Source organism: Bos grunniens, chromosome 11 (assembly GCF_055505025.1).
Source record: "Bos grunniens cultivar Pamir isolate PY7600 chromosome 11, Bosgru_T2T1.0, whole genome shotgun sequence".
NCBI classification, from domain to species: domain Eukaryota; kingdom Metazoa; phylum Chordata; class Mammalia; order Artiodactyla; family Bovidae; genus Bos; species Bos grunniens.
Window position 1 is genome coordinate 14,083,996 of NC_141175.1, and position 17,902 is coordinate 14,101,897.

A 17,902-nucleotide genomic window follows, 5' to 3' on the forward strand; every position below is an offset into this window, starting at 1 on the left:
TGAGATTGCATCCAAGTACTGCATTTTAGACTCTTTTGTTGACCATGATGGCTACTCCATTTCTTCTAAGGGATTCCTGCCTATAGTAGTAGATATAATGGCCATCTGAGTTAAATTCACTCATTCCAGTCCATTTTAGTTCGTTGATTCCTAGAATGTCGACGTTCACTCTTGCCATCTCCTGTTTAACCACTTCCAATTTGCCTTGATTCATGGACCTAACATTCCAGGTTCCTATGCAATATTGCTCTTTATAGTATCGGACCTTGCTTCTTTCACCAGTCAGATGCACAGCTGGGTATTGTTTTTGCTTTGGCTCCATCCCTTCATTCTTTCTGGAGTTATTTCTCCACTGATCTCCAGTAGCATATTGGGCACCTACTGACCCGGGGAGTTCCCCTTCCAGTATCCTATCATTTTGCATTTCATACTGTTCATGGGGTTCTCAAGGCAAGAATCCTGAAGTGGTTTGCCATTCCCTTCTCCAGTGGGCCACATTCTGTCAGACCTCTCCACCATGACCCGCCCATCTTGGGTGGTCCCACAGGGCATGGCTTAGTTTCATTGAGTTAGACAAAGTTGTGGCCCTAGTGTGATTAGATGGACTAGTTTTCTGTGAGTATGGTTCCAGTGTGTCTGCCCTCTGATGCCCTCTTGCAACATCTACCATTTTACCTGGGTTTCTTTTACCTTGGATATGGGGTATCTCTTCATGGCTGCTCCAGCAAAGCTACCCCACCCCAAGGAGCGGTGGCTGTGCGGGCGCAGGAGGGCCAAGAAGAGCTATATGCTGAGTACATCATGAGAAATGCTGGGCTGGATGAAGCACTAGCTGGAATCAAGATTGCTGGGAGAAATATCTATAACCTAAGATATGCAGATGACACCACCGTTATGGCAGAAAGTGAAGAAGAACTAAAGGGCCTCTTGATGAAAGTGAAAGAGGAGAGTGAAAAAGTTGGCTTAAAGCTCAACGTTCAGAAAGGGAAGATCATGGCATCTGGTCCCATCACTTCATGGCAAATAGATGGGGAAGCAGTGTCAGACTTTATTTTTGGGGAGCTCCAAAATCACTGCAGATGGTGACTTTAGCCATGAAATTAAAAGATGCTTACTCATTGAAAGGAAAGTTATGACCAACCTAGACAGCATATTAAAAAGCAGAAACATTACTTTGCCAACAAAGGTCCATCTAGTCAAGGCTATGGTTTTTCCAGTAGTCGTGTATGGATGTAAGAGTTGGACTATAAAGAAAGCTGAACACTGATGAATTGATGCTTTTGAACTGTGGTGTTGGAGAAGACTCTTGAGAGTCCCCTGGACTGCAATGGGATCCAACCCGTCCATCCTAAAGGAGATCAGTCCTGGGTGTTCATTGGAAGGACTGATGTTGAAGCTGAAACTCCAATACTTTGGGCACTTGATATGAAGAACTGACTGATTTGAGAAGACCTTGATGTTGGGAAAGATTGAAGAAGGGAGGAGATGGGGACAAAAGAGAATGAGATGGTTGGATGGCCTCACTGACTCAATGGACATGAGTTTGAGTAAACTCCGGGATTTGGTGATGGACAAGGAGGCCTGGCGTGCTGCAGTGCATGAGGTCACAAAGAATGGGACACAACAGAGCAACTGAACTGAACTGAACTGGACTGAATAGGTGAAAATGAAAGTGAAAGTCGCTCTGTCATGTCCAACTCCCAATAGATTATATAGTGCATGGAATTATCAAGGCCAGAATACTGGAGTGGGTAGCCATTCCATTCTACAAGGGATCTTGTCAACCCAGGGACTGAACCCTGGTCTCCTGCATTGCAGGCAGATTCTTTACTAGCTGAGCTATCAGGGAAGCCCCGAATAGGTAAAGGTTTACATCAACAAAAACACATCACCAGGAGAAAAATCACTGAAACAAGATAGAAGATCTTTATGGAATTTTATAAATTTCCCTACCCAACCCATGGTTGGTCTTGGTCTCAACAGTCTGCATTCCCAAGAATCTCCCCAGTATTCATCTCAGACTTTTCATTATGGTGCTCTACATCATTCTGTTTTTTTGTACACACAAATGTGTTTAAATCAAGTATTCTGAGGCTGAGAATTCTGAAACAGAGAGCAAAGTGGCTAAATGAAATCCATCAAAAGAATGCAATCAAGTGAGGGCAGGAACTGAGAAAGTCATTGATGAGCAGAATGGAGCCATAATAACAATTGAAGTTGTCCCACTGCTGTATCATAAAGCCTCATGTCTTGCCATTAATTCAGCTGAGTTAAAATGTTGGAATTAATAACAAACACTCAATAATTATAGAGAGGCTAGGTTAGGAGAGATGGCTTCTTGAGATGCTGATATGGGAATCGAGTTCCTCTTAAGGTTTTCCTTGTCTAACTGTTGATGTGATACAAGGCTACTGTGCCCCCTAAGGGGTAGACCTTCCCTACAGACACAGTTGTTTTTAGATGCTTTATGGTCTTAGCCTCAGTGAGATTTAGATATAAGGAAGAAGGAGGAGCCACCTGTGCTACCATCCCAGTTGATAAAGGGAGATACAAGGGCTCAGCCCATTCTAAATAATATTTCATCTAAACAAAATTGGAGTCTCCTGGGGTTGGCAGAATCCCAGAATGAGTGCATGTAAGTGGTGCTGCCTCACTGGGATGAGCTGTTCTATAGAAAAGCTTTTATGAAAAATGACAAAAAGGGAATCCCTAGTTTTATGAGAATGTGGAGGAGAAACACAGTTTCACCCAAATTTTCTAACCTGAGTGTACATTAGGTACAGAGAAAAGGTGAGATTTAGGTTACATTGTGCCCTAAGGGTAAACAGAGAATAGGAAATAAGTAAACACATAATCCTCTTGTAGAAAGCAATGTGATTCTGATACCCCAAATACCCAAGAATAGAGTGAGGTTCAAATGTCGTAGTCAAAAAAAGCAATGAGATGGAGGAATTGACAATGATGACACAGAAAGATATGTTTTTGAGTGAAAATAATAAGGCTTAGCAGAGAAGGCAATGGCTCCCCACTCCAGTACTCTTGCCTGGAAAATCCCATGGATGGAGGAGCCTGGTAGGCTGCAGTCCATGGGGTCGCGAAGAGTCAGACACGACTGTGTGACTTCCCTTTCACTTTTCACTTTCATGCATTGGAGAAGGAAATGGCAACCCACTCCAATGTTCTTGCCTGGAGAATCCCAGGGATGGGGGAGCCTGGTGGGCTGCCGTCTCTGGGGCTGCACAGAGCCAGACACGACTGAAGTGACTTAGCAGCAGCAGCAGCAGCAATAAGACTTAGATGGAGAATATAGTCATGTAATTGGAGAGGGTATGGACAGACATTTCAGCCCCCAGGTGCAAGAAATGTGGGACAGGGGACCTAATTTATTTTGTGAGAATATTGAAGATATATTCTTGGGACAGAGAAAAAGAGGTTCAGATTTATACATCTCAGATTCAACCTTTGTGATTCAACACAGGGGAAAAGACTAGAAATAGAATTTAAATCAAGACGATATTATGTAAAACATATCTGTAACATTCAGATGTTGATAAAACAGGGAAGACTATATGTTCCTTGGTACTTTCATTAAAGAAGAAAGACAAGAATAGCACAATTGGAGTTTGACACTCTAACTCTCTCCTTTCTTCAGGACTCTGTATGTTCCTAAAGTACAGGTGGGAACTGGGAAATCTGAGATGTTTTTCTGTCTCATTCCAGGAATTCTCCCTTTTGTTTTGTTTCTCTCCCAAACTTCAGTTTACTTTGGTTTTGAGTTGTTTAAATCTATATATGTGTATTTCTTCACCTCTCTCCTAAACAAACTACTCCTCTCTGTGTCTTCTAGAATCAGCATCCTTGATATCTCCAAGTTGTCTGAACAGGATCCACAGAGCTCAGATTCTGATGAGAATAATGTTAAAATACTGGAAAATAACCAAGATATAGAGATGAGTATTGAAAAAGTCAGAAGAATACTACCACTGCTTATGACTATTTTTGCATATAATCGGTTTTCAGATACAATTTTGCTTTGCTTGAGAGAAAATGGACTCTATATTATTACATTTTAATCCTCATGATGGATAAATTTATACTCTTTGACACTCTTTCCTTCTCAAAGATGATTTTCTGTCACCCTTTCCCCATGAAGGGACTTTTTCAATACTTCTTCCTTCCCATATTTTTTTTTTTTTTCTCTCACCTTCTTCTATACCTCTAGTAGGTGTCTATGTGTGATCACTGGCTTGAATGTATAATAGAATTATTAGAGCATATAGTTTGAGCCATATCACTGACATGGAAAAGGATAAATGGATAAATAAAGACAAAAGAACAGACACTGGAAAACATAAGTTTTCTTTATCTTTTAAGCTCCTGTGAGCTTTTCTTTAAAGAAAGCACCAAGAGAGATGCCCTTAAAATGGTTTTGGTTCTTTATCTTAATATTAGGGATATTATCTTTTGGTGCATGGAACACTGGACTCACTAAAGAATAAATGAAACCATTACACATGATTTGGCACTGCCATGATAAATATTTACACAGTTATACTAATCTTAATGTTGATACTGATTTTTTAGCATTTTTGGAAGACTTAACTATGCCTACAACCCATAATTTGTATGTTTTCAATCTTGACAATATGCAAATAAAGATATAGATTTCCAAAGTTTGGAGAGGGGTGCAGAGGTGAGGAAGATAAGTGGAGTCTGAAGTTGATGGACTGTAGATTGAAGCAAATCATTTAAAAGCAGAAAAGCAACAAATTGAAGAGCTAAAATATCATCAAAAAATCAAAGAAAAGAAGGAAGAGTGGTAATAATGTAAATAAAATAAAACTTTGTCTTTTCTGATAAAAAGCCAAAAGATTATCTTTAATTATAAAACTGGCACATAAGTTATGTACCACTTTATTTAGAAGCAGAGAGGTGTGAATCACCAGAAGAGGTCAAACTAAATACACATGTGTGTAAATATAGGGTAAGAGACCTCTGCTTTTTAGTATATGTTCTCTTGCACTCTACTATTTTAAAATTATTTTATTCACATTCATGAGAAAATGCTGAAAATATATAAATATATCCTTGCCTCCTAAACAACCTCAAAATGTTACCTCTTTGATGTACTGCATAAATCTACCTATAGGAAAAACCTGAGCTGAAAAGTCACAAAAATCTCATCCACTAGCAGATTATATTATTCCTTGAAAATAAATCATTAACAAAATCAACAATTATATTTATCATTGCATCTCATCCCAGGTAAGTTCCTTTGACTTAATGGAATAAGCGCTCTCCTGTGGGGGGGGGGGGGGGGAAGTTGGGTTTCTGGACATGCAAAGCTAGGACCAGATCTTAACTTCAGGGCCCCAGCAAAGATGTAGAGACTCAGACATCTGACCAGGGTCTGAGGATCTTTCCCTTCTCCTTCCAACTCTGAGAAATGAAGTGTTGAGGCTGATAAAACTACACAGTAAGTTCCCTACATATGAACCTTCAAGCTGTGAACTTTCAAAGATGCAAATGTGCATCTGGTTCCAGCAAGGAACCAGAACTTGGGCCATCAATGTCAGGCGTGAGTGAAATTGCAGCATGCCCTCCATCTCCTTGCTGATGATCCTTCTGTTCTTCATCTCCCACCTCATTTGCCTCCTCAAGCCAGTAACTCTTCTTCCTGTTCAGTTGATGCCAGCCCTTGTATGCTAGCTGTTGTACTGTACTACTACACTTTTTAAGGCGCTGTATTGTAAGATTTAAAATGTTTTATTTATTTATTTATTTATTTTAATGTATTACCAACCTATTGCAGTGCAGTGTTAGGTAGCCAATTGTGTTAGTTGGGTATCTAGGCTATGTTGAACTTATAAATGCATTCTTGGAAGGGAACTTGTTTGTATATAAGGGGCTTACTGTACAGGATTAAGTCCAGGCTTTAGATCACATAAGACCTTCAGTAGAGTATTCTTTTGGCTTTAACTTTCTCACCTGTAGTTAAGTGGCTGAAAGCAGTTTCTACCATGAGTGACTGTTGTGAGAATCAATTGCCTGATATTTAGAATGCACACAGCAAGCACCAAAGACATTATATGTTCAGTGATGACTTACTTGTTATACAGTGAAGTTCAAAAAGTCCAGGACTGTGTGTGAGTTATCCTGTTGTCATTAGTATTAGTCAAATTGAGAGACTGTAAGTGGTCAATACATGAACATGGAATACACTAAAGAATGGGTAGGTGAGTGGATGAATAAGAAATAATGGCCTGGGAAAAAAATTAAAGAGAAAAAAATTCATTTTGGAAAACTAGGGACATCTGCACAAGAAAAGATGTTTCCTGCAAGCTATCTCTGAGTAAATTTCAACCTTATCTGATCTTAACACTTGCTCTTTGTGGGTGATGTGGATTGAGTCTTATGGCCGCTAGAAACAGGACAGAAGTAACAGAATTTGTTTTATTGGGCCTGTCCAACTGGCCAGAGATGCAACCAGTCATTTTTGGGACTGTCCTTCCCATGTACCTCGTGGCAGTTATGGGCAATGCTCTGTTAATGATTGCTGCCCTCTCAGACCCTAAGCTTCAGACCCCCATGTACTTCCTGCTAAGCCAACTTTCCTTCATTGACATCTCTCTGACAACCATCACTGTTCCCCAGATGCTGGTGCACACGCTGTCTGTGAACAGAACCATCTCCTTTAACTGCTGCATGCTCCAGCTCTTCTTTTTTATGGCTGTGGGCAGCATGGAAGGCCACTTGTTGGCTGCCATGGCCTATGACCGCTATGTGGCTATCTGTGACCCCTTAAGATACTCTGCCATCATCAGCCATCGCCTCTGCTTACGCATAACATTGACCTCGTGGGTGGTCGTCAGCCTCAACAGCCTTCTTTATAGTGTGTTGGTCACCCGCTTAACTTTCTGTGGCAACCAGGTCACCCACTTCTTCTGTGACATCACACCCTTGCTGAAGCTCTCCTGTACCCGGCCAGTGGTCAATGAGATGTTAATATTTACTGAGGGGGTAGCCGTGGTGGTCAGCCCCTTCTTCTTTATTTTAGGTTCCTATGCCCGCATTGGTGTGACCATAACGCACATGCAGTCAGTTGCTGCCCTGCGTAAAGCCCTGTCCACCTGTAGCTCCCACATCCTGGTTGTGCTGCTCCTGTACGGCTCTGTGATCTGCGTGTACCTCCGGCCATCTTCCAGCCACGACTTGGACCAGGAGCGTCAGGTGGCCATCTTCTACACAGTTGTAACCCCTATGCTAAACCCAATGATCTACAGCCTGAGAAACCAGGAGGTGAAGGGTGCCCTGCGAAGGCTTTTCAGGAAGCTCTGTATCCCAAGCAACTTCCAGCCTGGTTCCCAGGCAAACAGGGAATGGCAGCACAGCTCCTGAACCCTTTATGTAGTATGGATATTTTAACAATATTCATTCTTTCAATCCATGCACATGACGTTGTTCCTTTGATTTGTGTCTGTTTTCTTTCATCAATGATTTATGGTTTTACTGCACAGATTTTTCAGCTCCTTAGCTAAATTTATTCCTAAGTAGCTGGTTCTTTTTGTTGTTATTATAAATGGGATTGTTTTCTTGTTTTTCTTTTCAGATAGATTGCTCTTGTTGTAAAGATACACATCCCTTTGAGAGATAAAGGAGGTAGTATCCATAATTACACTGAAACAATAGAATCAAGGAGTTCTTTTGTGCAAACCTAGGATCTCTCAGAAATTATTTTCCTTAAAGAAGTCAGAATGAAATAGAGTTCAAAAGCCCAAGGGAAAATGCTAGGGCTTGTTCGAAGGTAGTATAGTGTAAGTGCTTAAGGGAGTGGATTTTGGAGACAGAGTGAATTTGTGTCTCAGCTCTGTCATTACTTCTGTGGGATTGTTTTGTGCCTATGATAACCAGTGAGCTGGTCAGGCCCTTTTGATTCTTACTAGGATTGTAAGGCACCCTCAGCAGCTCTTTGGGGAAATTTGGGGAGAGGAAATGTTTATTACTCACAGGTCCTGGAAAGGACAAGCACATCTTGGGCCACCCAGTGAGGTTGTGGATAGAGGGAGAGAGTGTGGGCTTGGAGTTCTGCTTTTATTGTGGATGAAAATAAGGGATTCATCTTCAAGGTTCACTGTTTAATGGATGGATTTAAAACCCAAGAGTTGGAATTTCAATCACAGGAAGAATAAAATCAAGTGGCCCAAACAAACAGTTAATCTGAATCAACCAAGATCTCTAAACCAAGGAGGTGGGTTTGGCTGGCAATGTGTGAGGTAGCCTTTGAAATGCATGCTTCCTCAATCAAAGCCTATGTCAGGCTCTTGCATCACAAAAAGAAAAACACAGTGTTTATTTATTTGTTTATTTTTGTTTGTTTTTTAAAATTAATTAATTAATTAATTTTACTTGAAAATATTGTATTGGTTTTGCCATACATTGACTTGAATCTGCCATGAGTGTACATGTGTTCCCCATTCTGAACCCTCCTCCCACCTCCCTCCCATCCCATCCCTCTGGGTAATCCCAGTGCACCAGTCCCAAGCACCCTGTATCAAGCGTCAAACCTGGACTGGCGTTTCATTTCACATATGATATTTTACATGTTTCAATGCCATTCTCCCATATCATTCCACCCTCTCGCTTCCCACAGAGTCCAAAAGACTGTTCAATACGTCTGTGTCTTTTTTGCTGTCTTGCATACAGGGTTATTGTTACCTTGTTTCTAAATTCCATATATATGCATTAGTATACTGTATTGGTGTTTTTCTTTCTGGCTTACTTCACTCTGTATAATAGGCTCCAGTTTCATCCACCTCATTAGAACTGATTCAAATGTATTCTTTTTAATGGCTCAGTAATATTCCACTGAAACACAGGGTTTAAATGCTTATCATCTTTGGCAATTATTCAATTACTCTCTGCCTCAGCTATCCATTTATAAAGAGAGAAATAATATGTATAATTAAGGTTTAGGGTTCATAAGGATTTGATGAGTACAATATATGTAAAACACCATAACAATGACCAGTCCACATTAACTACCACATATGGTTTTCTATCATTATTATTATTACTTATTATTAATAGCATACACATGAAGAAATGATGGGAGAAAAGGACAAAGAATGGCTAGATAAGGGTTTGCATATCTGTATGTATCCAAAGACTTTATGAAATGAGAGAAAGGCCAGAAAGTAATCTGCTCCAGTTTTTTATAGACTGCACAGCAATTCATAGTATATGTGTTGAATTAGTTTGGATTTCCTTCAAAGTCCTAAATAAGAAACAATCCTAAATCTCAGTGGCTTATAACAACAGGCTTTTATTTCCCAGGCAAAAGTGTGGAGGCTGAAAGGGCCAACCATGCTTTAGACCCCAGGTCAAGTTCAGGTCTGTTCAATTTATTTCTTATCCTGAGATCCAAGCTAAGTGGCCCTAACTACACAGGGTGAGCTTTTCTTCTCATGATGAAAGCCAGAGCTCAAGAGGGCAAACCAAATCTTCTAAACCCATTCAAAGCTCTTTATCTGAAGAAGCATTTGTTATCCCTGTTCATAAACTATGGGCTAAAGTAAGTCCATAGTCAAAGGGATGGAGACGTGTATTTGGTTCTCAGTGAAGCCAAGGCAGGGATATGAAGGGAAGGAAGAAGAGATAGATACTATCTAACTACTAAACATGATAGTGTTACTGTTAGTTGCTCAGTCGTGTCTGACTCTTTGCGACCCCATGGGCTGTAGCCCACCAGGTTCCTCTGTCCATGGAATTCTCCAGACAAGAATACTGGAGTGGGTAGCTATTCCCTTCTCCAGGGGATCTTCCCAAACCAGAGATCGAATCCAGGTCCCCTGCATTACAGGCAGATTCTTTACCATCTGGATCATGAGGGAAGCCCCAATATTCATTGGAAGAACTGATGCTGAAGCTGGAGCTCTAATACTTTGGACACCTGATGTGAAGAGCCAACTCATTGGAAAAGACCCTGATGCTGGGAAAGACTGAGGGCAGGAGGAGAAGCATGTGACAGAGGATGAGATGATTGGATGGCATCACTGACTCAGTGGACAAGAATTTGAGCAAACTCCGGGAGATAGTAAAGGACAGGGAAGCCTGGCTTGCTACAGTCCATAAGTCACAAAGAGTCGGACATGACTTATTGACTAAACGACAACACTGGACATGACAAACCAAAAATTCCATTAGTATGCGTGAAGATTGTTTCTAATTTTTTACTATCATAGATAATAATATACTGAACCTAAATATATGTGTGTATTTACACATAAAATATATATTTATTCATTACATATGCTTATCTGTGTGATAAACTCCTAGAAGAGGAAGATATCTAAATACAAAATTTTTGATGGAATTGCCCAATTCTCTCCATTTCTTCAAAAATATTGTTTAATTTACTCTCTTGACCATCTCTTCATCTTAAGAAAATTCTTCCCATGGGGGCAGGGGGGATTCTTAGAAGAGGTTAGAGTGCTAAAAAGTGAGGCTAATCCATGGGTAAAGAATGGAGATTAGTAACAAAACTAAAGGCAGAGAAGGAGGAAGGTGGGGCTGGGAGGCAGGAAATGGAATTCAGAAAAAATTCTTTTGGGTATATAAGATACTTACTGGCAAATGTTAGTTAACTAACCACAAGTTGGCTTTATCTTTTGTCATTTTATAAGTGCCATGGCTCTCAAAATCACTGCAGATAGTTACTGCAGCCATGAAATTAAAAGATGCTTGCTCCTTGGAAGAAAAGTTATGACAAACCTAGACAGCATATTAAAAAACAGAAACATTACTCTGCCAACAAAGGTCTGTATAATCAAAGCTATGGTTTTACCAGTAATCATGTATGGATGTGAGAGTTGGACTATAAAGAAAGCTGAGGGCTGAAGAATTGATGCTTTTGAACTGTGGTTTTGGAGAAGACTCTTGAGAGTCCCTTGGACAGTAAGGAGATCCAACCAGTCCATCCTAAAGGAAATCAGTCCTGGGTGTTCATTGGAAGGACTGATGTTGAAGCTGAAGCTCGAAAATTTTGACCACCTGATGCAAAGGACTGACTCATTGGAAAAGACACTGATGCTGGGAAAGATTGAAAGCAGGAGGAAAAAGGGACGATAGAGGATGAGATGATTGGATGGCATCTCTGACTTGATGGACATGAGCTTGAGCAAGCTCCGGGAGCTGGTGATGGACAGGGAAGCCTGATGTGTTATAGTCCATGGGGTTGCAAAGAGTTAGGCACAGCCGAGAGACTGAACTGAACTGATGGCTCCCATTACCTTCGAAGATTTATTATCCTGGTGCAAAGACTAAGGCGGTATACCTTCTCCATCCCATTTCAATGGTGTAAGTTTTGACCAAGCCTTATATATATATATATATATATATATATATATATATATATTTTTTTTTTTAATAAGAAGCCCTTATTCTAGCTCATTACACAAAAATTATTACAATTTTATTTCCTTCTTGACTTTGTGCCTATAACAATCCATATTCTATGATAGAAACTTTATCTAGACAGATGGATTAAATTGATTTGTATTTGTGACATCTGCTTCATGTCATGGGAGGCCACTTTCACTTTTCCTTTTGATCCTATACCCACAAAACTGAAGAATCAATATTACTGTTGGCCACACCATGCATCATGTGGGATCTTAATTCCCCAACCAGGGATTGAACTCTGGCCCCCTGCCTTGGGAGCACAGAGTCTTAACCATTGGCCCACCTGGGAAGCCCAAGAATCAACATATTGGTAGACATCTTGGCTCTTGGACCTGTTCCCCATGTCCAGCATTGATTGGTCAGCAAAAACATCGTTGTTGTTCAGTTGCTAAGTCATGTCTGACTCTTTGCAATCCCATGGACTGCAGCACACCAGGCTTCCCTGTCCTTCACTATCTCCCAGAGTTTGCTCAAACTCATGTCCATTAAGTCAGTGGTGCCATCCAATCATCTCATCCTCTGTCACCCCCTTCTCCTCCTGCTTTCAATCTTTCTCAGCATCAGTCTTTTCCAATGAGTTGATCTCATCAGGTGGCCAAAGTGTTGGAACTTCAGCTTCAGCCTCAGTTCTTCCAGTGAATGTTCAGGACTGATTTCTTTTAGGATTGACTGGCTTGATCTCCTTGTGGTCCCAGGGACTCTCAAGCGTCTTCTCCAACACCACAATTCAAAGGCATCAATTTTTCAGCACTCAGCCTTCTTTATAGCCCACCTCTCACATCTGTATATGGCTACTGGAAAAACCATAACTTTGACTATATGCACCTGTGTCAGCAAAGTGAATGAAACTGGAACACTTTCTAATACCATACACAAAAATAAACTCAAAATGAATTAAAGATCTAAACATAAGACCAGAAGCTATAAAACTTTTAAAGGAGAACATAGGCAAAACACTCTCCGACATACATCGCAGCAGGATCCTCTATGACCCACCTCCCAGAATATTGGAAATAAAAGCAAAAATAAACAAATGGGATCTAATTAAAATTAAAAGCTTCTGCACAACAAAAGAAACTATAAGCAAGGTGAAAAGACAGACTTCAGAATGGGAGAAAATAATAGCAAATGAAGCAACTGACAAACAACTAATCTCAAAAATACACAAGCAACTCCTACAGCTCAATTCCAGAAAAATAAATGACCCAATCAAAAAATGGGCCAAAGAACTAAATAGACATTTCTCCAAAGAAGACATACAGATGGCTAACAAACACATGAAAAGATGCTCAACATCACTCATTATCAGAGAAATGCAAATCAAAACCACAATGAGGTACCATTTCACGCCAGCCAGAATGGCTGTGATCCAAAAGTCTACAAGCAATAAATGCTGGAGAGGATGTGGAGAAAAGGGAACCCTCTTACATGGTTGGTGGGAATGCAAACTAGTACAGCCACTATGGAGAACAGTGTGGAGATTCCTTAAAAAACTGGAAATAGAACTGCCTTATGATCCAGCAATCCCACTGCTGGGCATACACACCGAGGAAACCAGAATTGAAAGAGACATGTGTACCCCAAAGTTCATCACAGCACTGTTTATAATAGCCAGGACATGGAAGCAACCTAGATGTCCATCAGCAGATGAATGGATAAGAAAGCTGTGGTACATATACACAATGGAGTATTACTCAGCCATTAAAAAGAATACATTTGAATCAGTTCTAATGAGGTGGATGAAACTGGAGCCCATTATACAGAGTGAAGTAAGCCAGAAAGAAAAATACCAATACAGTATACTAACACATATATATGGAATTTAGAAAGATGGTAATGATAACCCTGTAAGCGAGACAACAAAAGAGACACAGATGTGTAGAACAGTCTTTTGGACTCTGTGGGAGAGGGAGGGGGGATGATTTGGGAGAATGGCATTGAAACATGTATAACATCATATAAGAAACGCATCACTAGTCCAGGTTTGATGCTTGATATGGGATGCTTGGGGCTGATGCACTGGGATGACCCAGAGGGATGGTATGGGGAGGGAGGTGGGAGGGAGGTTCAGGATTGGGAACACATGTACACCTGTGGTGGATTCATGTTGATGTATGGCAAAACCAATACAATATTGTAAAGGAATTAACCTGTAATTAAGATAAAAAAAAAGTGATGTCTCTGCTTTTTAATATACTGTCTAGGTTTGTCATAGCTTTCCTCCAAGGAACAAGCATCTTTTAATTTCATGGCTGCAGTCACCATCTGCAGTGACTCTGGAGCCCAAGAAAATAAAATCTGTCAGTGTTTCCACTGTTTCCCCATCTATTTGCCATGAAGTGATGGGACCGAATGCCGTTATCTTTGTTTTTTGAATGTTGAGGTTTAAGCCAGCCTTTTCACTTTCCTCTTTCACTTTCATAAAGAATCTCTCTTTTTCTTCTTCACTTTCTGCCATTAGAGTGGTATCATCAGCCTTGTGGCAAAGGGCTTTTCATAACTCAGTGAAGTTATTAATCATGCCATGTAGGGCCACCCAAGATGGACAGGTCATAGTGGAGAATTCTGACAAAATGTGATCCACTGGAGAAGGGAATGGCAAACCACTCCAATATTCTTGCCTCAAGAACCCCATGATCCATGAAGCAACCCCTTCATGGATCACAGCAAATACATAGTAATAGACTAATTCCACATTTCAACTACAGAAAAGATTAGGAGAACCCTGAGACAGAAAGAGGTTAAGTAATCCCAGAATAATGCAGCTCATCAAGGTTAAGGAAGTGCAAGTTGGAGAGCTGTGACAGGTGATCAGTTCTGAAGCAACTGTAACTCCCGGCCCTACAGTGAACATTTGTCACTACGTCCCTCTTCCCATTCCAGAGGAGTTCCCCCATTTCCTTTGTCTTGGTGGGAAGCAGAACCTCCCTTATTTTTACGGAAAATAAAAGTAGCAGTATTGTTTTTCCAGTTCCCTCGGGAATTAGAGCTTGGGTGAGTGACCAAGACTTGGCCAGTCAGACGCACCATTTTATATTGAATCTAGAGGTGTTGATGCAGAGAATAGGAAGTGAATGCTCTTTCTGGAGGTGATCACATCTGATTTTCAGGCCCCTAAGGGCTCGGCCAGTGACTATTTCTGGTAATGTTGGTGGGGATTCAAGTGGCATTGAACAGAGTTTGGTAGCTACAGTGGTGACCTCATCATACCAGTTCTGGGATGTGATTTTGACTATGGTTCTGCCTGTGTGGCCTTTCTTATTCTTGTCCATTTTGCTGAACTTATTGGCTTAGCCTTCTTGGAAATTCATGAGTTTCATATATGCTTTCAATAAACTTGTTTCCTCCACGAATAACCAGAATTAGTTTCTGTTGCCTGCATCTAAGAACTCTGAAAGTTACAATCCTGGTGTTAGATATCATGCCCACAGAACACCATCAGCTGTAATTAAAATCATGTCACTGATTTACACTAAATACATAGCTCCATGTACTTTGGATTTAAGAAATATTTCTAGGCAATATCCATTGAGAAAACTGTGATACATACCTAATATTTCTGGGAAGTTCTAAAGGAAACAGACATTTGAAGGACGAAAATCTTTCATAGATAAAGCTTGAACTCATAGATAAAACTTGAAACTGTGTTTTGGGGTTTTATCTAAATGAAGAGGTCCAGATCCTGTTCATCCATTTCCTGAAGGCTCCCTTGACATCCTTGTTCCTTAGGCTATAAATGAAGGGGTTCAACATGGGGGTCACTACTGTGTACATGACAGTCAGGATACGACCCCCGGGCACTGAATAGCTGGTAAGGGGCCGGAAGTAGACCCATGTGAGGGTCCCATAGAATATAGCCACCACAGTGAGGTGGGAGCCACAGGTAGAAAAGGCTCTCCACTTGCCTTTGGCTGAGGGGCTCTGGAGGACTGCTGAGATGATGCAGGCATAGGAGGCCATGATGATGGCCAGGGCTCCACTGATGACAATGACTCCTTCCGTGTGAATCATCAAGGTGTTGAGGTGGGTGCTGGAGCAGGAGATCTTCATCAAAGGGTAGAGGTCACAGAAGAAGTGGGGGATCCTGTTATCTGCACAGAAGATCAGTCTGCCCATGAGAAAGGTGTGCAGCAGGGCATGAAGATGGGAGAGGATGTGGCACATGACCACCAAGTGTGAACACAGCTTCCTGTTCAGAATCATACAGTAGTGGAAAGGGTGGCAGATGGCGATGTATCTGTCATAGGCCATCACAGCCAGGAGGAAGTTCTCCATGGCTGCAAAGCAAATGAAGAAATAAGTCTGTGTTAAGCAACCCATGTAGGAAATAGCCTTGGTAGAAGAGAAAATGTTCTGCAGCATCTTGGGGACTGTGGTGGAGGTGAAGCAGATGTCTGCCAAGGCCAAGTTGCTGAGAAAGACGTACATGGGAGTTTGGAGGCGTGGAGCAGAGATAATCAGGATGATGATGACAGAGTTGCCAGAAATGTTGATGGTATACATGAACAGAAAAAGAAGACAGAGCGGGATCTGCTCTTCCTGGTGGGGAGAAATGCCCAAGAGAACAAAATGGGACACACTGGTCCAGGTGGTATTGTCCATCTATTACCATTAAACAAACAGGATTATTATTATTTTTATTGAGGTGTAATTCATATATAACTTTACATTAGTTTCAGGTGTACAACATAGTGATTCAATAAGTGCATGCATTATAAAATGATCACCACAGTAAGTCTAGTTATTATCCATCCCCATACATAGTTACAAAAGTTGTTTTTTCTTATGATGAGGGCTTTTAAGATTTGTTCTCTTAGCAACTCTCAAATATGCAACATGATGTAATTAACTGTAGTCACCAAGCTGTATATTACATGCCTATTATTTATTTATTTTATTAACTGGAAGTTTGAGCCTTTGAATCCCTTTCACCCACCTTGTCCATCCCCTCACTCCCCCGCTTCCAATCTTTTCTCTATGAGCTTGTTTTTTCTTTAATTCCATGTATAAGTGAGACCACAGAGTGTTTGTCTTTCTCTGTCTGACTATTTCACTTATCATAATACCCTCAAGCTTCATTCATGCTGTTGCAAATGGCAAGATTTCTTTCTTTTTTTATTGCTGCTTAGTATTCCACTGTGCATGTGTTTATGCCCTCTTTATCCATTTACTCAATGATGGACACCAAGTTGTTTCCATGTCTTGGCAACTGCAAATAATGTTGCAATGAACCTGGAGGCTCCATATATCTTTTAGAATTAGGGTTTTGTCTCCTTTGGATAAATATCCAGAAGTGGAATTGCTGAATGATATAGTATTTTTAATTTTTAAAGGAGCCTACATACTATTTTCCAAAAAGAATTGTTTTTATAGACCTGGATATCTGAGCAGTCTGTTTAGTTACTTTTAGTTTTGTGCTCCAGGGTAAACTACACATGAGTAACTTGGTATTGATAACAGGATCAAGTGCTTAATTATTTTCCAAAATAATGAGATATGGATTTTTCATTATCAGTATCAAGATCACTATCATCATAGATAACATTTATAGAGCACTTACTTTGAATCAAGGACTTTGCTACATTATCATATTTGATTCTTACAATGACCCCATGAGGCAAATATTATTATTATTATCGTATTCATTATTATTCCAGTTTTACAAACTAGAAAATGGAGGCATAGAATGTTTAAACTCATAAAGGGCAAAATCAGAACTTAAAGTCATATTTGTCTCACTCCAGAGTATGCTAGTGACAAAATATAATACGACTTCCCAAATTAAAACTAAGACATCCGAGATGGCTAACAAACACATGAAAAGATGTTCAACATCACTCATTATCAGAGAAATGCAAATCAAAACCACTATGAGGTACCATTTCACACCAGTCAGAATGGCTGCGATCCAAAAGTCTACAAATAATAAATGCTGGAGAGAGTGTGGAGAAAAGGGAACCCTCTTACACTGTTGGTGGGAATGCAAACTAGTACAGCCACTATGGAGAACAGTGTGGAGATTCCTTAAAAAACTGGAAATAGAACTGCCTTATGATCCAGCAATCCCACTGCTGGGCATACACACTGAGGAAACCAGAAGGGAAAGAGACACGTGTACCCCAGTGTTCATCGCAGCACTGTTTATAACAGCCAGGACATGGAAGCAACCTAGATGTCCATCAGCAGATGAATGAATAAGAAAGCTGTGGTACATATACACAATGGAGTATTACTCAGCCATTAAAAAGAATACATTTGAATCAGTTCTAATGAGGTGGATGAAACTGGAGCCTATTATACAGAGTGAAGTAAGCCAGAAGGAAAAACACCAATACAGTATACTAACACATATATATGGAATTTAGAAAGATGGTAACAATAACCCTGTGTACGAGACAGCAAAAGAGACACTGATGTATAGAATAGTCTTATGGACTCTGTG

General features: G+C 40.5%; 2 protein-coding genes across 2 annotated transcripts; one reads left to right on the forward strand and one right to left on the reverse strand.

Moving 5' to 3' along the window:
* Positions 1–6,414: 6,414 nt before the first annotated feature.
* Positions 6,415–7,470, forward strand: LOC147362595 (olfactory receptor 1f45-like). Its single transcript, XM_086325378.1, has one exon. The coding sequence runs from the start codon at positions 6,415–6,417 to the stop codon at positions 7,396–7,398; it is 984 nt and encodes a 327-aa protein (XP_086181504.1). The 3' UTR covers positions 7,399–7,470.
* A 7,647-nt stretch (positions 7,471–15,117) lies between these two features.
* Positions 15,118–16,062, reverse strand: LOC147362596 (olfactory receptor 1Q1-like). Its single transcript, XM_086325379.1, has one exon. The coding sequence runs from the start codon at positions 16,060–16,062 to the stop codon at positions 15,118–15,120; it is 945 nt and encodes a 314-aa protein (XP_086181505.1).
* Between the last annotated feature and the right edge of the window lie 1,840 nt (positions 16,063–17,902).